This window comes from Cornus florida, unplaced genomic scaffold (assembly GCF_030987335.1).
Source record: "Cornus florida cultivar Cherokee Brave unplaced genomic scaffold, ASM3098733v1 CherokeeBrave_3.0.0_Hap2_Chr07, whole genome shotgun sequence".
Classification (NCBI taxonomy): Eukaryota; Viridiplantae; Streptophyta; class Magnoliopsida; order Cornales; family Cornaceae; genus Cornus; species Cornus florida.
The window spans coordinates 2,678,674-2,699,816 of record NW_026775577.1 but is presented as its reverse complement, the minus strand read 5'-3'; the positions used below and the strand labels follow the sequence as shown (position 1 = coordinate 2,699,816).

The 21,143-nt window shown below is 41.4% G+C and overlaps 2 protein-coding genes across 2 annotated transcripts; one reads left to right on the top strand and one right to left on the bottom strand.

Moving 5' to 3' along the window:
• Positions 1-10,695: 10,695 nt before the first annotated feature.
• LOC132315745 (oleosin H1-like) lies at positions 10,696-11,680 on the top strand. The gene has a single exon (XM_059814137.1). It carries the CDS (start codon positions 10,983-10,985, stop codon positions 11,466-11,468), a length of 486 nt encoding a protein of 161 aa, XP_059670120.1. The 5' UTR covers positions 10,696-10,982; the 3' UTR covers positions 11,469-11,680.
• Positions 11,681-12,260: 580 nt separating this feature from the next.
• On the bottom strand, positions 12,261-20,225 carry LOC132315744 (protein ANTHESIS POMOTING FACTOR 1). The gene is made up of 10 exons (XM_059814136.1): positions 20,050-20,225; positions 18,830-18,930; positions 17,832-17,941; positions 17,672-17,738; positions 16,638-16,737; positions 16,018-16,134; positions 15,800-15,937; positions 15,535-15,616; positions 14,587-14,636; positions 12,261-12,944 (listed from the first exon to the last, which is right to left on the bottom strand). Exons 1-10 carry the CDS (start codon positions 20,125-20,127, stop codon positions 12,774-12,776), a joined length of 1,014 nt encoding a protein of 337 aa, XP_059670119.1. The 5' UTR covers positions 20,128-20,225; the 3' UTR covers positions 12,261-12,773.
• Positions 20,226-21,143: the final 918 nt, after the last annotated feature.

Below are 21,143 nucleotides of genomic sequence, written 5' to 3'. Positions count from 1 at the left end.
ATTTTTACAAACGTGGGGGGTCTCTTTGAAGTTTGGACATACCTCAAGGGGTGTAACTGAAGTTAACCTAAAAGAATATAAATAAATATATATATATATATATATATATATATATATATATATATATATATATTGAGAGAAAAAGGTTGTACACAATTCTGCAGAGTTAAATTAGATGAGAGTTGACAAATCTTACAACTCTTCTGTTAGATGAAATGGGAGTCCATTTGTATCTTTTCTACACCTCAACGTTTCGTCTTATGTTCTTCACTTATTTTAAAAGGTTAAAATTGTAATAAAAAAATTTATTTTTTATTCAATAACTTGATTCCCGAGAAGTGATCTAAGAAGCAGGTTTTAGTTGCTTCCCTTAAACAGACTTTCAAGGAGTTGAATTTTCCTCAAAGCCCGTTTAAAAATTTTACCAAACAAGTTTACTTTTCTTTAAACGGGCTTTTTAAGTGTAAAAGCTCGTTTTGAAGATGTAGGAAGCTATCTCCCCCAAATAGGGCCTAAAACATTAGTCAACATGAAGCAAATAATTAGTTGTACCAATTATATGCCTCAATTAAACATTCAACTCAATAAAAAATAAAACAAAAAAATCAAGATTCACGTCATCTATGACCTAGTTGGTCTCAAACTCATTTATAACATCATAATCTAATCTTCACTGGTCAAGAATAGTTTTGACATTATATTTTTTAATTAGTTGACAAGTTGAAGATGCAAGAAATTCATACTCCCTTTCTCTCTCTAGAATTCTTACATTTCAACAAAAAGATCCTCCAATTCTTTCCCTTCCTTCCCTTATTTATAGATATTTACAAATATTGACGGATTGCTGGATCTGGGCCTGTTCCTCCATAAGTCCTGGTCACCTTTGATGGGCTTATTCGCGTTCGGCCCATATGGCAGTGTCTTTTTATGGGCCGAACCAGCTGTACGGACCGGATGTAGTGCTTGCAAGTCAGATCCGGCCCATGTCGTCCTGGGCCTCCTCAACTGCCCCCATAATTGTCCCTTATTTAATAAGGGGGTAATTATTGATGGCGTCTCATCATGACGTTGACGGCTCGAGAAAACCACGTGGGGGAACGGACGGTCAGATCCAGAATCAATGTTCCGGGGCTCGATGAATTTCTCGCCTTCCTGACGCTTCGGCCCTCGGGCCCCCCTCGCCTTTATAAGGCTCTAGAATACCACTTCACGTCTTTTTACCGTCTCCATCATCAGTCAAATCTCTCTCTTTCTAGAACAGTGCTAAGCTTTTTCTGGTGAAATCCTTCAAGAGTCATTCTTCCAGCGATCTTGCAGTCCTCTGAGGTTAGTTTTGTTCCTTTTTACTTTCGGCAGGCTTCTATTTACCCCCTTTTAGATCCTTCAAGCACTTCCACCATGGTTGTAGATCTGGATGTTCTTCGTATGAGACTTAGACTTCCTGACAACATCGAAGTTAGGGTTTGCCCTCAGGACGTTAACATTATGACCGGTGCCGGCCTCCTGCCCGGCGAAGTCTTATTCACAAACCTTCAATTGAATGTCGTTAGGTTCCCTCTGCACCCTTTCTTTAGTTATGTCTTCAATAGATTGGGGATATCCCCCCTGCAAGTAAACCCCAATTTCTTTAGAATCATATCCGTTATGCTCCTGTTGATGCGTGACAGAAATCTGGACCTTGACCTCATAGACCTTCTTGTGTGTTATAAGGTCAGTAAGATCCGTACTAATGAACCCTTCTACCACCTCTACCCGTTCGAGAAGATGTCCATATGTACGGACACAATAAAATCTGAAAAGGGTTGGAGGGATAGCATCGTGGGCATTAGTGGGGCTTGGTCTTCGCCGGCTGCAGAGGGTTACCCAATCCCGAGCGCCTTTGGTGTCTGTTCTGTTTCCTCCTATAAGAAATTCAAATCTCATAAACATGATTGTCCCTGCGAAACATGCGTTCCCCGTTTTTGTACTTTCTTATGCCGTTCCTTAGGAATACCTTGTGATGACTTGAGCTACAGTGTTTGCAGGGATAGGAGTAATTACTTGAAGAAATACGTTCTGAACGATATTCCTTCCTGCTCAGATCTCCTCACTTCAGACAACCTCTTAGCGCTCTCATCACTCGGCTACAACATGAGCAGGCTTCAGATTCCTTCTTTTGGCAGGAAGAAAAATACTCCCCCAGCCACTCCTGCTGCTGGGGCGACCTCCTCTCCAGCATCAGCCTCTTCCTCAGCCACAATCTCTGACACTATCCCGAGCACAGTGGCTATTAACTCCGTTGTCAGCACCCCTGCTGCCAACCCGAGCGCGTCTCCCCAAACTACCACAGCTCCTGCTGCCGCGGGGGGCGTTCGGGATAAAAAACGAGGCAAAAGGCCTCATCCTGACAGTGAAGTCGATCCTGAGGAAGAACCTCTCATAAGAAGGACCCGGGTCTCCGGGCCGGATGCTCTCTTGCATCGTGCGATCAGAGCTCCTGCTCCCTCTGGGCCTACTGCAGCTGGTGGCTCCGCTTCTGCTTCAGGCCCCCCTTCTATCCCCACCTTACCGCCATGGGCCCCTCGGTACACCCGAACGGATGGGACGTTCGTGAAACCGAACGAGACCATGCTGAAGGATGGCCAGACCGCCATGGCGTACTATAGGAGCATGTGGACTCCGAAAGACCTTGAGGCGGCAAATGGCCTATCCCAGAAGGATGTGTTCAGCTGCTTTCCCCAATCTGCTATGGAGGTGACTTTTATTTTCCAACTTATGAATTCTCTCATATTATTTGGTCTTGCCTTCACCCGACCTGACTATTGGCTTAACCGTTCTTAATGTACACCTATGCAGACATTGTTCGGAATGATGGCTATGCAGAAGCAGGTGGAGATGGGGAACGCCAGGGCTCGTAAGTTTTCTGATAGCCTGGAGGTGGCTAATAAAGAAAACGACCTTCTCGCCATGAAGAATACCGAGGTACTGGCTCGGCTTGAAAAAATTGAACAAGAGAGAGATGTCCTGAAGAAGGAGAATGACTCTCTTTAGGATGAGAAGGATGCCCTCCAGCTTGAAAAGAACGTCTGGCAGACTGAGCGTGACTCAATCAGAGACGAAAAGGCAGAACTCCAGCGCCTTCTGGCTGATGAACAGTCTGCTCGGATGGCTTTTGAGAAAAGAGCTCTGGACGAGCGTACCGCTCTGATCGATGCGATCAGCAGAGTGAGCGGTGGGATGCTGGCTCTTCACGCTCGGTTCTCAAGGGTCGGTGCTCTTAGATATGCTCAAGGATTCCGGAAAGGTTTCGCCGACCGAGTTCCGGATGAGGGACAGACCAGTTCCACTCCAGATGAGGTCGACAAGGATCTAGGGATCGAACCTCTGGGGGTCTATGTCGACCCAGAACCCACCGAAGCGGAGCGCATATTCGATGAGTGCCAGGACATTGCTTCCTCAAGGATCATCACAGCTCCTCCTACCGCTCTGCCTCTGACCGCTCCTCAATCGTCAACTGTGGTACCTTCCATCTTGATTCCCCACCTCGTGAAGGTGAGACGGCTGATGGGGCCGAGGAGGCGGGTCGGCACAACCAGGATGCTGTTGGTACTGAGGCGTCTAGCTAGGGCTCCTTCGGACTCTTCGATTCCATATCTTTTTGTAACGATGGACATCTCACTTTTTGTAAACTCAATGCTTAATATCAATGAAATGACAGAACTCTTTTTCCCTTTGTGTTGTGCTCTGTTCAACCTATTTTCAATACATATATATCTTTTCTCTCTTTTCTTTTATATTAGCTTTGCCGTGTGTTTGTTTATGGCAAGTGCCTTGCGCTCGGCTAGAATGCCACTTGCCACTTGGCTTTAAATTTTTAACAAGTGTCTGGCGTTCGGCTTATGGTGCCAGCTGCCACTTATCTTGCTTAAGTGCCTGGCGCTCGGCTAGAATGCCACTTGCCACTTGGCTTTAAATTTTTAGCAAGTGTCTGGCGTTCGGCTTATGGTGCCAGCTGCCACTTATCTTGCTTAAGTGCCTGGCGCTCGGCTAGAATGCCACTTGCCACTTGGTTTTAAATTTTTAGCAAGTGTCTGGCGTTCGGCTTATGGTGCCAGCTGCCACTTATCTTGCTTAAGTGCCTGGCGCTCGGCTAGAATGCCACTTGCCACTTGGCTTTAAATTTTTAGCAAGTGTCTGGCGTTCGGCTTATGGTTCCAGCTGCCACTTATCTTGCTTAAGTGCCTGGCGCTCGGCTAGAATGCCACTTGCCACTTGGCTTTAAATTTTTAGCAAGTGTCTGGCGTTCGGCTTATGGTGCCAGCTGCCACTTATCTTGCTTAAGTGCCTGGCGCTCGGCTAGAATGCCACATGCCACTTGGCTTTTCATTTTTTAGTAGGCCGTTGGAAAAGAAAGTTATTTTTTTATAAATTTCAGTAACTTGCACATTCATACGTATTTGATTGACAACAAACAACATCCAATTAAAGCCGAAACTTAGCTTTTATTGGTAGTACCTCTTCAGAGACGTGGCGTTCCAGGGCTTGCTGACCAACCTTCCCGCCATGGTTTCCAACGTATATGCCCCCTTGCCTATGACTTCTGCAATTCTGTATGGGCCTTCCCAGGGTGGCATCATTTTTTTGACCATCCCCACCTTTCTTTTCAGAACCAGATCGCCAGGGGCAAAATCCCTGTGTTTTACTCTTTTGTTATGACTATTCACCAATACTTGCTGATACGATGCTAACCTTATAGCCGCTGTGTCCCTCCTTTCGTCTATCATATCGAGGTTCAATCTTAACATCTTGTCGTTCTGATCTCGACTCCATGCTAAGCTTCTGATAGTGGGGACCAAATGCTCAACCGGTATAACTGCCTCGGTACCATATGCCATTGCAAACGGGCTCTCCCCAGTCGGCCGCCTTGGGGTGGTTCTGTAAGCCCATAGAACGTTCGGGAGTTCATCCAACCACTTCCCTTTATGGTCTTCCAGCTTCTTCTTAATGCAGGCGAAAATGGTTCTGTTTGTGATTTCTGCTTGTCCGTTGGCCTGAGGATGACTTACTGCAGCCAACTTCTGGTTGATTCCATACTCCTCCAGCAGCTCTCTTACTTGCCTACTGTCGAGGTTTGTGCCATTGTCCATGACTATTGATCTGGGAACGCCGAAACGGCAGATAATATTGTTCCAAATAAATCGTCTCACATGAGTCTGAGTCACGCTAGGATATGGTTCTGCTTCCACCCATTTAGTGAAGTAATCCGTGGCCAGTAACACATACTTGTTCTGAGCTCTTGCAGTTGGCAGAGGACCGACCACATCCATCCCCCATTGCGCGAAAGGCCATGGCGAGGCCATTACGTGCAATTCCTCAGGTGGTTGGTGGATCAATGGTCCATATCGTTGGCATTTATCGCACCTTCGAGAGAACTCCTCCGCATCTCTTGACATGTTTGGCCAGAAATACCCTTGTGTCATTGCTTTATGCGCTAACGATCGCCCCCCAGAATGATTGCCACACACACCCTCATGAATAGCTCGCAATACCTGCTGCGACTCCGCGGGGGTGACACACTTCAAGTATGGGCCAGAGTAGGACCTTCTGTACAGCTGGTTACGCACGATGGCGTACTTTGCAGCATTCTTTTTGAGTCTCCTAGCTTCATCCCTCTGCATAGGCAAAACGCCATCTCGAATATAGGTAATGATGGGGTCAATCCAACTCGGTTCATACGGTATGACGTTGACTTGCCAAGGGTCAGAGTCCAAGGGTTCTTCGAAAATAGATGGCTGGGTCAGTATTCCTACTGGAATCACCCTCGCCAATGTTTCACCTGAACTCGAAGCACTACATGCTAGCCGGTCCACATCTGCATTCTGTTCCCTCGGTAACTGTATGAATTCAATCTTTGCAAAGTCCTTGGCTTTATGCAGAACGGCAGAACGATATGCCCCCATCGTGTCATCCTTGGTCGCGTACTCACCATTTACCTGCCGAACAATCAGCTGCGAGTCACTATACACAGTCAAACTTTTGATCTGTAGCTCTCTGGCCAACTTTAATCCATTTAGCAACGCCTCGTATTCCGCTTCATTATTGGTGGCTCGGAACTCAAGTCTGAGTGCTTGACTCAAGGAAGTACCCTCTGGGATTTGTAGTTTGATCCCAATTCCAGCCCCCATCTGGTTAGAGGAGCCATCCATAAAAAGTTTCCAAGAGCCGCATCTAAGGCCTTCCGTATCCTCGGCATCACATTCTAGCAGGAAATCGGCCACCGCTTGCCCTTTAACAGTTGTTCTCGGCTCATACGTTATGTCAAATGAACTCAACTCTATGGCCCACTTTGTCATTCTGCCCGAGAGCTCTGGCTTGTGCATAAGCGTTCTGATTGGAAAAGTTGTTAGAACAGCTATGGGGTGGGATTCAAAATAATGCCTCAACTTTCTTTTTGCATTTACAAGTGCAAGTACCACCCGTTCGGCCTTTGAGTATCTTTGTTATGCCTCTGTCATTGTTTTGCTTACATAAAATACCGGGTATTGCACCCCTTCCTTGCAACGAATCAGAACGGCACTTGTCGCCACACCAGATACTCTAAGATATAGAAATAACTTTTCTTCCGGATCTGGGGCTGACAGGACTGGTGGATTCTGCATATATTCCTTCAAATGAGTCAATGCTTGTCGTTGCTCATCCCCCCAGACCTGCCTTCCATGGCTCCGAATCGTGTCAAAGAACGGCTTGCAGTGATCTGACAATTTTGAAATAAATCGACTTAATGCAGCTATTCGTCCTGTGAGGGCTTGCACCTCTCTGATCGTCTTTGGCTCGGCATTCTTAATCAAAGCCTCTGCTTGAGCGGGGCTAACTTCGATGCCTCTGCGGTTGACCACGTGTCCCAGAAACTGTCCGGAACTCACACCGAACGAGCACTTGGTTGGATTGAGCCTCATCCCATATCGCTTCAGTACATCAAATACATCTTGCAGATGCTTCAGATGATCATCCTTCTTCCTACTCTTTACCACCATATCATCAATATAGGCTTCCACAATCTTTCCCATTTGATTCTTAAAAATTTTGCTAACAAGTCTTTGATAAGTTGCTCCCGCATTCTTTAGTCCGAAAGGCATAACTTTGTAGCAGTATGTTCCTCGCTCGGTGACAAAAGAAGTTTTTTCTTCATCTGCGGGGTCCATAGGGATCTGATTATAACCTGAATAAGCGTCCAGAAAGGTTAAACGCTCATACCCGGTGGTGGCATCCACCATTTGATCAATCTTAGGCAGCGGGAAGCTGTCCTTCGGACAGGCTTTGTTCAAATTGGTGAAATCAATGCATACTCGCCATTTCCCATTCTTCTTCTGCACGACAACGACGTTGGACAACCAATCAGGGTAGTGCACTTCTCTGATAAATCCCGCATCAAGCAACCTATCGACTTCTTCCGCTATGATTTGATTACGTTCTGGAGCAAATCTTCGCTGCTTCTGTTTCACTGGTTTGAAATTGGGATTGACATTCAGGGAATGACAGGATACGGAGGGACTAATTCCAGGCATGTCTAGGTGACTCCATGCAAATACGTCGGCATTGTGGGACAAGAAATCCACTAGCTCTTGCTGCTCTTCTCTGGTCAGTCTTATACCTACTCTGGTAGTTCGTTCTGACCTGGACTGATCGATCTGCACATCCAGAAGGGGCTCCTCAGTCAAGTCGACTGACTCCTCCACCCTGTTCTGCTCGGGCGGAGGTTCCTGTAATTGCTATCTGGGGCTTGCCGAACGGACGGGCGCCTTCCCTTTCCCAGCATACTTTAGTGTGACGGAATAACACTCTTTGGCTGCAACCTGATCCCCCCGAATGTCTATCACTTTATCTCCATCGGGTCCGAGGCACCTCATGACCTGATGCAGAGTTGAGGGTACACCTTGGACTCTGTGAATCCATCCTCTTCCCATCAGGAGATTATACGAGGGGTGAATTTCTACAACCACAAAAGTTTCCATAAGAGCCCGTTCTGCAGCTTGAACTTCTACTTCCACCATCCCGACGGGCTCCACCCTCTTCCCATCGAACCCTAACAAGGGGTTTCCAGTGGGCTTGAGCCTCTCTGGTTTAATCTCGAGCCTATCAAATGTGTCCCTCGGCATGACATTCGCACTGCTCCCAGGATCGATCAGAACTCTGCGCACCAAGCAGTCCGCCACTGTCAAACTGACTACCAACGGGTCTTCATGGGGCAGTTGAACACGCTGCAGGTCTGTCCAGTCGAACTTTATCTGCATCGACGGGCTCTGCTGGTGTAGAGTATTCACACTGCTGACCCTTTTCTTCATCTGCGCCTGCCGCAGGCGCGCCCGGAGTAGCTCATCTGACTCTTCACTGGGCTCGGGTCGACCATGGATAGCATTGATTATACGAACTGGTTGTGAATTGTGGGAGCTTTGTTTATGACTCCTTTTTATTTGTTCCACCGGTCGATTCTGCTCTATCGCCGAGCCTTGAACATAACTCGCGAACTCCCCTCTAGCTATCAACATCTCCACTTGCCTCCTCAGGTTCCTGCATTCGTTAGTCTGATGACCGAAATCGGAATGGAAAGCACAATGTTTAGTTTGATCCCTCTGTTCGAGGGGTTGCCTAATTGGCAGTGGTGGATGAAACTTATCTTTGTTCTCCTGATACAGCCTCGCCAGAGTGACCTTCAGCGGAGTAATCAGCTCTTCCTCCCTGGACCTTTTTTCTGCCTTCCAAGAGGTCTGACGTTGCGGCTGAGCCTGCTTCTGCCTGATCTTTGCCTTGGACTTTTCCTCGGTCGACACGAGTGACGCTGTCCGAGCATTAGCTGCCTCCTCTTCTTCTAGGCGCACAAAGCCATCGGCTCTTTCATTGAGTTCATCCATAGTAGTCGGCGTGTTCACTACCAGACTGGTGTGAAACGGAGTTCCACGTGTCATGGCTAACTTGAAGGCTTGAACTGCTGTAGAAGGGTGGCATTCGATCACCATACTCTTAATGAGATTAAACCTGGTAAGAAAAGCCTGGAGACGTTCATCCTTGTGCTGCCTCATCGTGAATAGGCTCGAGATGTCCTTCGGCGGACGCTTGTTCCCATAGTACTGGCTTATGAACCGATCGCACAGGTTTCTGAAGCTACCAATGGAGCTCCTAGGCAAGTTTTTGAACCAGCTAAGCGCCGGTCCGGCTAGGCTTGTAGGGAAACATTTGCACATTAAAGAGTCGTTTTCCGTATTCAGGGCCATTTTCAACTGGATATGGTACACATGATCGATCGGATCGGTTGTTCCGTCAAACAGAATAAAGACTGGCATAGCAAACTTCCTTGGATGCGGGGCATTCAAGATCTCGTCGGTGAATGGTGAATCAACCGTCCGAGTTGCGGATCGGAGAGCTTCATTCTCTCTCTGGAGTCCAGCGGTAACTTTGTAAGTTACGGTTCTGCCCTCCGAACCGCGATGAGTGATAGTAGCCATGGAGGGCCGGTAAGACGGATCGAACGACCGTTCCTCTATGAACTCTCTTTGCCAAGGCGACGCTACTCGACGGCGATCAACCTCTATCACTTCCTCTCGGTCGAACCTTTCCCGATGCGGATCGAAGGTTATGGCTTCATTCCGTCTAATCTGCTCATGTCGCGGATCAACGTGAGTCGATCCTTCGTGATCCTCAACTCGACGAACATTTGGCGGCAAATTGTCCATCATCCTTTCATCACGGTGGTGAGTTGACTGATTGTTCTCGTCCTGCTCGCGTTGACACGCGATATTAGATTGAAGACCTCCTTCACCGACCGGAGGTGGATGCGAAACCGCAGGTATTTGCCGATGTTGCATTCCAGCTTTCAATTCTGCATTCTCTTTTTTGAGAGCTTCAATCAAGTTCATCAACTCCTCAAGCTTTGTTTGCTGGACAGCCTCCATCGGATTGGAGCTTTCACCTATCATTATTCCTGAACGAAATAAAGGCATTAATCTCAAGTTCGCGAGTAGATCCGAGCTTCGTGAGTGGGAATTTTTCAGATCTGGTTTCGAATTCTCCGAATTATGCTCACCGTTTACGAGATCTGAATTGTCTGAACTCTAAATCCGTCAGATCCTGCCACAATCGAACAACTCGTTGTTGCGTAGATCTGAAGCCACTTCTGCCAAAGCTTCAAGAACTGTAATTCCTCCAGAGTAGGTCACAATCGCTCAGATCTGGATCCAAATCCCAAAGATCGAGTCTCGATCAACCGAATTGGTCTGAATCCACTCGATATTCCTCAATGATCAACCAAACTTCCATGCGTTTCCCACAGACGGCGCCAATTGAAGATGCAAGAAATTCATACTCTCTTTCTCTCTCTAGAATTCTTACATTTCAACAAAAAGATCCTCCAATTCTTTCCCTTCCTTCCCTTATTTATAGATATTTATAAGATATTTACAAATATTGACGGATTGCTGGATCTGGGCCTGTTCCTCCATAAGTCCTGGTCACCTTTGATGGGCTTATTTGCGTTCGGCCCATATGGCAGTGTCTTTTTATGGGCCGAACCAGCTGTACGGACCGGATGTAGTGCTTGCAAGTCAGATCCAGCCCATGTCGTCCTGGGCCTCCTCACAAGTAGAATCCATCCAGACAAAAAAAAATTTAATAAGTACCGTATAAAAATAATTTATAATTTACCTTTAAAATGTATCTCTTAATTTCTTCAGATAATAGTACTTTAAATTCAGCCTAGAACCCCCGTCCACAAAACTGCCAAAAAACGTACAAACATAGTAACAAACAATCCACAGTATTGTAGCCTTCCACAACACCCACAATGAAACTTGTTTCTCATGCAAAGCCTTTAAGCCATGCATCTACACGTGTCAATACCCCTCCTCTTTTTAACCACCACACCAAGCCCCTCTTTCTCTCACTCCACTTCTCCTTTCTCTCTCTAGAAAACACCCCCATTTTCTCTCTCCACCAAGCTCCCACTTCCACCCATGGCTGACCGTGACCGCCCTCACCCACACCAGCTCCAAGTCCACCCACAGCACCGCTATGACGGTGGTCCCAAGTCCTTCCTCCCCCAAAGAGGCCCATCAGCCACCCAAATCATGGCAGTCATCACCCTCCTCCCCATCGGCGGAACCCTACTTTGTCTCGCCGGACTCACCCTCGCCGGCTCACTCATCGGACTTGCCGTCACCACCCCTATTTTTGTTCTCTTCAGTCCGATTCTCGTCCCCGCTGCCATTGGTGTCGGCTTGGCTGTCACTGCCTTTCTGGCTTCGGGAGCTTTTGGGGTGACGGCACTGTCGGCTCTCTCGTGGTTCGTAAAGTGCCTCCGGCAAGGCGTTGATTCATTGCCGGAGCAACTCGACCAGGCAAAGAGGCGCATGCAGGATATGGCTATCCAAATGGGCCAGAAAACTAAGGATGTGGGCCAAACGATCCAGCAGAAGGCCCAGGAATCTGGCAAAACTTAGGTCCACGAAGATTGAAGAGGCTATATATTGGCCATATGCGGAAAATGGTAATGGCAGGAAATAATGTACGTTTGTTTTGCAAGTGTATGAATGAATTTTTTTGTTTTGTTTTGTTTTTTTTTTCTCTGGTTCCATTGTTAATTACCGGTATCTGTTTCTTTTTTGTGGCCTCCACTGGGTCATTGCCTTTCCATTTTATTTTTTTTATAAAATTAATTCCTAAAAGATAACGGGAATCTACAAATAATAATAATAATCATCAAATCCAAATAAAATAAATATATAAATGAATAAAATAAAAGTGCGTCTAATTTTTTTAATTATTTTTACCACCAAAAGTGAGTCTAAATAAAATAGAAGTACAAATAGATAAAATAAAAGAGGAATAGTTTGGATAGAAATTGCACAGATCTCTGAATAGGACTAGCACAGAGTCACGAGTTTTTGTAAACCAAAATAAACAGAAATAAAATTGGTTTGATTTAATCATTTAACAATTACATATGGTTTATTTAAGATTACGAATTTAAATAGAGTTGTTAATTAGAGCAGTGGCAAAAAAGGCCCATGTCAATGTTGAGTTTAATACTCTTTACCTACAATCATTCCTTTTAATCATCCAACTAATACATTAAATTTCTTGATAATCACAGCAATTCAAGTCATTGTGAGATTCTACAAGTGATATAATATAATTATCTTAAATATATACACAAAAGTAAGCTCGGATTACCTACTTGATTGGCATGCATTATTTTTATGTAGCTAAAAGTAGTGTAAATCACAAACAAATTAACAAAATGCATAGCTTTTATAACTGAAGTCATGCAAATTAAAAATGAATTAAGAAATATATAGAGGTTGGGTTTTGACAGAATCACACAAAATCGCTAATCCCTCCAATCCCAGGAAAATGAAACAAGACTTGCTCCAACCCCAAAAGGCTATCGCCATTGTGAAGTCTCTGGGGAGAGTCGGGGCGATCGCCACTGTGAAGTCTGGGAGAGTCAAATATATGCAGTCTGGGGAGAGTCAAATATATGCAGCCTTATGCACGAAGAGAGGAGGTCCCACAATGGAGCAATTAGACTAGGGATTGAACATCCTAACTGCCTAGATGATAGAAGCACAAACAACAGGATTCTGAGAAACTATAAAGATGTAAATTGACCATAGAGACTACTAAATCTAATCAAACCAGAAGCTAGACATTCATTGAACAGGATTCTGAGAAACTATAAAGATGTAAATTGACCATAGAGACTACTAAATCTAATCAAACCAGAAGCTATGAAAGATGGACATTCATTGAGATACATATTCAGAATGTCCTCCGGCTTCAGGGTCCCCGGTTTCTGTCTTTGAATTGTTGGGTATCCAAAATGTGAGAACGGAGGATGCAGCAACGAACATGACCCTGCGCGGCGCCCATTTCAGGCAAGATGCAACGCCTATGTGGCTGTCCCAGCATGCAACCTGTTGAGGACATCCATAAATGTTAAGAGCAAAGCATTGGCAATCAACAACAACCAAGCCTTTTTCCGGCTACATGAATCCTATGTTTATAAGTAAGCATCTTTCAGAGAATGTGACTCTAATTAATCTTTAACTAAATCCATTTCTTTTGTCACCATAGCACCATCGTTGTATCTATTAAGATGTGATAATTATTAACTTCAGAACATGGGAGAGAATTTAAATTGCCTATTACTAGCATCAAGGTTTATACAGCTAAACTATTAAATGCATGTCTAGAAGTTTCTTTACAAACACAATATCTTCAAGCATTATTTTTGGTACCCATCATTTTTAACATAATAATTGAATTCTACTAGATCTACCAAGTCTGAATAGAAGAGAAGAACAAAGACAATGATCTATTAGTTTCTACCAGTTGTCATCTTATTCCTTCTCCTCCTCCTCCTTACATGTATAAATGTGCTAAAGCTACCAGCCTTATAGATCATGTGGAATTAATTTGTCATGAAATAATGGGTAAAAGCAATTACTTACAAAGAAACTTAAGCCTAATAATTTTCAGTGAAGGCAAAAACCTCAAAGTTGGGAGTTATAACAAACATCAAAATACTCTTAATGGTGATCCATGATAAGGAGTTAAGGCAGATGCCTTTGGCAGCTGCAACTTTGTATTGCTTTTCGGCGCAGGTGCCCAGGTAGTAGAAAATATTCACCAAAGTAAGACTTTATGAATGAAAAGGAGCTTTTAATTTTAAAAGTTCCTCGAGTGCAAGTGTTCTAATACATTCATGACACGTCTCCAAGCAGCCAAAATCAGTTTTTTCTTTTTCCGTTTTTTTTCAATTTTTAGGGGATTGTATAGTTCAAGAAGCCAAACTTGTGGCCGGCAATGACACGTCACTTGCTAAGGCTTCATCTGCAAACCTCTGGGTTTGCGGGCCATCCAAATTGAATATAAATCCTCACATGATAAACTTAGTTTGGTGGGTTGGGGGGGAACCCTCACATGATAAGTAGAATTCCTATGATTCAGCTTCAATTATATTTCAGCCACCAATGCCAGCTTAGAGGCAATGTATCAATCCACAAATTCAACCCAAAAAGAGGGGAGGAAAAAAGATACAAATGGAGTTTAACTGGTCCATGTGGAAACAACAATGTTACATCACACCATGTAGTAGAGAGGAAGATACTGAAGGAGAATTTTACAATTTGAAAGAAAAAGTAAAAAATAAAAGAAAGCAATATCTGGAAATACCAAAGACTCTCTCATTGGCAAGGAGCTCAACCCACAAATGATCTTTCTTTTCCAAATATTAAATTCTGTTCGTAGCTAAAAAAATATGTTACTATGGTATTTCAATTTCCCATGATCAAAAAAGTGAAAGAATAAAAGAAAGCAATAACTGGAAAAACCAAAGACACTCTCATTGAAAAGGAGCTCAACCCACAAATGATCTTTCTATTCCAAATATTAAATTCTGTTCATAGCTACAAAAATATGTTACTATGGTATTTCAATTTCCCATGATCATGCCCCATATAACAAATAAAAAAGTTGATTTTGCAACATGTACGGTCAGGTGCCCTCTAATAATCTGAAAATTTCTATTCGGATGATGACTGAGATAGAAGATACCTTATTTCGTGTGCTAATGCTCCAAGCATGCAAATTTCCATCCCCTGAGCCTTTTATCATAGAAAATAACTTATCTCAGTTCTAATTTGTCAAACAGAATGCAGAATTCATTCAAGAACAGAATATGTGCTTCATGTGCACATTTATCAATCTATCACACTCGAATATTGTTGGGTAAATAAATTAGCATATTAATCATTTTTTCATACATTTCAACATATGAAACCATACATAAAAACACATGAATAGAAAAGGCATAGCTCACTGAGCATATATTAAGACATAAGAGGCAGAACCAACAAGCATTGGTTCCAATTATGTGCAGTTGACTTTATGGATCAAACTATTATCAACCATGGGTGGATATAAACTGTCCAGAACAGACTAGTATAGTGCCTGGACGTGGCTAGGCTCAAGTTAGGACCATGTTCAAGCTAGTCAGCTAACCTTGTTCAAACTCGGCTTGGCTGAATTTTACAAGCTTGAGTTGGTTCAATTAAACCAAGCATTAGAAAAGTGAAAAGAAATACCAAATTTCTTTCGAGACTACGAGATAAGAGAGTTACAGGTGCTCAAACTCAACCGAGTGAAAAGTTATCAGACACGCTAAAGTAACACATTCACTATTACCAGACACGCTACCTCAACAAGAGTCTGGAGGAGAAAACAAAGGAAAAGAGAGAAAGGGGAGGGTGGACCTTACAACTTATTTAACTAAATGAGCCAGTTTATAGATGACATAAAAAACATACTCGTAAATGACAATTCTATATGCGGAAATAATATAATCAAACAAAAGAAAAATCTCTGTAGGAATAGCAGCAGAAACATCCAAGAAAATAAATCAATATAATCTATAACTGTGATAAAAGATTCAAAAACAAAAATCAAGATGAACTGCTTGCTACCTTGGTTCTCACATAAACAAGTGGTGTAAGAACTGAATACCTGAGACCACATATTGGCCGTCTGGAGTAAATGTTGCTTCTATTGTTGTATTTGGAGATGGATCCAAACTAAACCCACACCGCTGCACCAGAAAAGTTTATATTAATTAGGTTTAGATTCAATATTCCCACAAACAAATCAAACTCAAGTAGAAATATAGATCTGACTTCTGAGAGAACACAGACACAACTCTGACTTTTGAGAGAACACAGACACACAACTTGGCAGGCAGATTTTGAGAAGATATAACACAATCAAAACTAACCTTCTCCCCCCCATACGCATCAAGAACGTAAATGATGTTACTTGTGGTTGTCAAAAGCATGGATTTACCATCATTACTGAATTTAATATCACAGACCTCAGCTGTATCTCCACCAACTAAGAAGGTATCAAAGGGACCCTAAACATAGGAAGAAAAAAAATCATTCTTACAACATAGATAATGCTAAAATGCAAGTTACTGTTTTATAGGCACAAAACCTTATCGTAAGACCGTGAATCAAACAACTTGATAGCGCCCCCTTCCATTGCCACTGCAAATACGAGGCCTTGTTGGTCAAAAGCAACTGTAGGCCTACCTCGTAGACGTAAAATTCCCTGAAAACTACAACAACAAGCATAAATCAAATCACGTATTTATTTTAAAAAGGAACACACAGTACCATTATGAAACTGCCCACCAACCATCCAACTTTACTTTTCCTTCCAGTTCAACTATTAATTGTTGTGTGCCAAGATAGTTTTATTTGATAAAAATATTCAAGTTTCAAACTAGCATCAATATATGATCTACATGCATCAGTCAGTTTCAAAATCTATTTGAAATTGATGTACAGATATAGTCAAAGGTGACATTTACAATAAAATTCCTTAACTGCAATAAATGAAGCTGAATCAACTTTTCAGCTTTCATTACAAGTCAAGAAAAACTCTTAAATTTCAAAGTTATCATGCAATATTTAAGGCCTGTCATATTACCTGTGCTGTGGACACCAGTGGCTTTTAATTCCTAGACTGAACTCCTTACTTATTCTAATAACTTTGGTTAATTATTCACAGCCCAGATTTTGCATTTGCTTCAAGAGACACAGAAAACTAACCTGGCAGGCATTTACACGAAGATCCCATATCCTGACACTGTGGTCAAGGGAACCAGACATAAAGCTGTCATTAACTGGAGACATGCAGAGGGACACAACCCTACAGCCAAATCAAACAAGCAAACTGTTGTGACAAATGCAGCAAACCAAAAACAAATCCTGAAACACAACAGAAAAGTAAACACACCACACACAAAGAACACAAAGATTTGTCACTACACCCACGGTGAAGATCCGGTGAAAGGTTTCACTATGCGAAAATCAGGAGATTACAAGTTTCAGCCCCAAACCCTAGCTCTCGCTCTCACTCCCACTCTCACTCTCACTCTATTCTGTGATTTCCAGTGTCTCATAATCCCACTCCAAACCCTAAACGCCCTTATATATCAGGCTACAAGAGAGTACTAAATAGGTCTACAACCCGCAAGCAAAAGGGGGTCAAAATGGCCCACCACAAAGCTCAATCATCGGGTCTTTGGGTCGAAACAGCATAACCAAATTCGGGCCACAACATCATACAAACTTTTAGAAAATAATCACGCAAATAAAATGGAAAAGGAGAAAAGTGCATTATACTAGCATTAATAACTATATTGCCAGCAACCTAAATAAATTTAAGAGCAATCCAGCAGGGGAAGGTAAAGCTGTAAATGATCATACACCAAAAAATATTGTGACCCGCTACTCTATACATCTATAAATTCACCAATGGTGTAAGAATTAAAATGTTAAAGTTACACTTATATATTATCGTATGTTTGTAGTTAAAGAGGTATGAACATAAACGAGAGAAAGATAATTGATTTGACCAAAATGTTTAACATGTTTGGTCAGAATGATGTGGCTGTCATACAAATAGTAAATGTCAACAGCAGCAGAAGTATAAGAAAATGGAAATACCTTGCCTACACATTCTACATGTTCTTTTCGGTTTTTATTACTATGACTGTTTCCCGACACTAAACTATGCACATTCTCTTTCACAATTTTGTTTACTTATAGGCAAAGCACCAAGAAAGTAAAAGGATCCAAACCTCTCCTTATGCCCTTTAAAGTAACGTAGACATCGATTATCGTACATTGATAGATACCGTAGGGATTCTGGTAAGAAAAATGAAATAAACCTCTTGTCATCATTTTTTCAAATTACTAAATAAAAGCATGCCTGTATTAACTTTGTGACGAGATGCTCACCTCCAGTAGAATCCAAATTGTATCTTGAAGAGCATATAACAGAACTTGGATGGTGGGTAAAGCATATACGATCAGCACCATGCTTCTTATGATATGTGGTCTTCAGCAACCTAAAGTTCAAAATAGTATGTGGTTAACAATAAAAATCCTCATCCACATTTCAAGTTTATGTGACAATTCAAAATACTTGTAATAAGGGGACAATTTAAATACTTTTATATTTCATCTAAAATGTAGATAGATACTCATAATATCCCGACAATACTTGGAAAGAGAAACCCTGTGGCACACCAATGGGCCAGTGGCCTAGCGGTATCGGCCACTTACTTCCCAAAGGGAGGTCAGGGGTTCAAGTCTCAGAAGAGATATGTGTGTGTGAGTACCAACTAGGAAAAAAAAAAAAGATGATACAGTTTTATAAGCAATAATTTTTCTTTTTTCATTCCATTAAAATTTTATATGATACATGAACTTTAGAATGCACAGATTTTGTACTAACTTTTGAAATCATACTTAAGGGAACAACATCACTTATTTCCAAGTTCAACCAAAAACATTACTTGCTACCATATCATTGTATACTCTCTCGTCACCTAATAAATCCCAACCCTCTTTTTCCATTAAAATAATTCAACAAGCAATAAGAGCTCTGTATGAAATTTTTTCTTATACGCATTAAACTTGTCCACCTAAAATACTAAAATTCATGTTATATGATTGATCGCAACTAAATGATGTACTTTCTAAATTAAGTAACAGCGATCTAATCCGACTTCTAAATTTAAAACTGTCATGATCAACTGCACACATAATTAGTCCATCCTATTTGCAATCCATATCAAGTCACATCCGTACACAAGAGACTAGCAGCAAACTCCATATGCTAACAATTCATTCAAGAGAGTGTGACATGATATATTACAATGACACTATAGGCCAGCATCACCATTTACTACAAGACTCTTAAAATATAATCTGTTTATATCAAAGGTACTCACTTGGCACTTGCAATGTCATAAATCCGCACTGAATCATCCTCACTAGCTGTAACCAATAGATCATCAGTACGATGAAAATCAAGTGAATTTATCTTTCCAACCTGAAAATATTTATAGATATAAATCATTGAAGAGTAAAAGCAAGATTTTCAAATCAAAGAAAAGCAAAAAACTCAAATTAAAAAAAGAATCATGTGCCTTTTCATTGCAGATTGTAACTGTGAATAAGAATATTTCAAACTTGACTCCACTCAACACAACAAAACACTTATCCAGCAATTTGGAGTTGGTTAAGTGAAGTATTTTTCACCATTCTGCTCAAGCTATGATATCTTTCTAACTATCTCATCCATTTCACTTTTGATCTTCCTACCAAGTCACCCTTTGAGTCAGTTTCTCACATTTTACTCCAATAGGCTTCTATGCATTTTTACCATTCGCATGCCAAGTTTGAGAAGTGCATGAAAACTCCTTTATTGCCCTCATTTCCAAGAAGAGGGATGCAAAGATAATTAAAAATAAATTGTATGCTGGCTATCTCCTGTTAAAGTAGTAGCTATAGCTGCACAATGCAATATGCAACACATTATTTTGAGCTCGACCATTTTATGATTACACTAATGTTGTGTTTCGGAGCACCGAATTGGCACTTTGGATTTCGAATTGGAGCAAATTTAGTTCAAAGTTTTAACTAAATTTCCTCCAATTCCAAATCCAAGCAGATTTTTTGCTCCCAAACATAGTATAAATTAAATTAATTCAAAAAATGACTTAATGACATAGGGTTCAAGCACTCCATACAAGGGAAGTTACAAATTTTATTTTTGTCTAATTAAAACATAGCTTCACAACATACCATTCGCAAGAGGAACTACAAATTGGGTTGTGTGTGATCGGAGCATCTATTACAACCTATTTTGGGTATGATCAAAGCATCTAGGGTATCAAATCATTGCTTCGCAGCATGCCATTAAAATGATTCATATGCTGAGACAATTACAATTGGTTGCGCACGAAGTGCATTGCAATTCTGAAACTGTTACAGTATTATTTCATCAGTTTTTGGCTAATTGGGTTTATGAATTTAAACTAAAAAAGGGATATACATGAATTTGTCCATCTATGCGTGTGTGTATATATATACATACAACATATATATGCGCGACAGACAGGAGTTGGTGTGTGGGGAGTGATAGGGTTTGAAACAGAAGTGAACTCACAAAATCTGAAAAGACAGCTCCGATTGACATACTACGAACAATCTCGTCGTTGAGTTCTGTGAGCGACGCCATCTGCATGGACAAATTCTAGAGAGAGACCGACTGCAAAATAATTTAGGAGAGGTTAAAAGGGAACATAGGGTTCAACGAGTGAAATTGTTGGACTGGTGCTTGTCTTTTATCATTATAATAATTATTAAGTTTTTGGTGTATTTTTCTTTTTAATGACTTTTTATTTTTAATTATTAGAGCAAACTAGGGAGAGGAGGACTCGAACCGGGCACATCTGTCTGGAGTTGACCGTTATGTTTTACCAAACAAAAGAAGTATTCTCCTTGTCGAATTTGAATGAGGAAGTAAATAATTATATATACGTTAGGTATATGTTTTAGTTCTACGTAATTGCTTTTAAGTTTTTTTAGACTGATGGCGAAATTAATTTTTTGTTAATTTTTTATTTTTTGTCAAGTTAGATTAGCAAGGGAATGCATAGGATCCAAATTTGACAATTTAATATTTGCGGGAGGCACTAATTCTTGATAGCAAATTAAGGGATCGAATTCGTAATATTTTTATTTCCTATTTCTTGTTTTCAAAAGGCCAAAAAACATAAATAGTTGAAATAAACATGTTTAATAACCTTTTTCCTATTTTTAAAATTTGGAAATATGTTTTTCAAAAGTCCAATTTTTAAGAAAAAAAAAAATTTGTTTTCACTTATTTCTAACCAAAACAAAAGTACATATTTTTACTTATTTTTAATTTATACGTTGTCAGATATCCCAAACTGAACTTTCTTTTTTTCATCATTTACATTCTATTCAAGCCTTAAGAGCATTTCTAATGACCTCTCAAGTTTGAAATGAACTCTCAAATTAAAAATATAATAATGGATGGAAATAAAGTACTCCAATAGCCTCTCAAAAGATATATCATATTTTGAGATTTTCAAATGTATTATCAAATATAACAACTCTCAAATGACATCTCAAATTAAAAATATAACAAGTGAATAAAAATAGGCACCCCAATGAGGTCTCTTAAAAAAACTTTTCATACTTTTATATTGTCAAAAATTACAAAAATAAAAATAA

Coding starts and splice junctions, on each gene's coding strand:
- LOC132315745 (XM_059814137.1), top strand. CDS start 10,983: ATGGCTGACCGTGACCGCCCTCACCCACACCAGCTCCAAGTCCACCCA.
- LOC132315744 (XM_059814136.1), bottom strand. CDS start 20,127: ATGCAGATGGCGTCGCTCACAGAACTCAACGACGAGATTGTTCGTAGT. Junction 15,938..16,017: donor ATTCACGGTCTTACGATAAG/GTTTTGTGCCTA, acceptor TCCTATGTTTAG/GGTCCCTTTGATACCTTCTT. Junction 15,617..15,799: donor ATGCGTATGGGGGGGAGAAG/GTTAGTTTTGAT, acceptor TTTCTGGTGCAG/CGGTGTGGGTTTAGTTTGGA.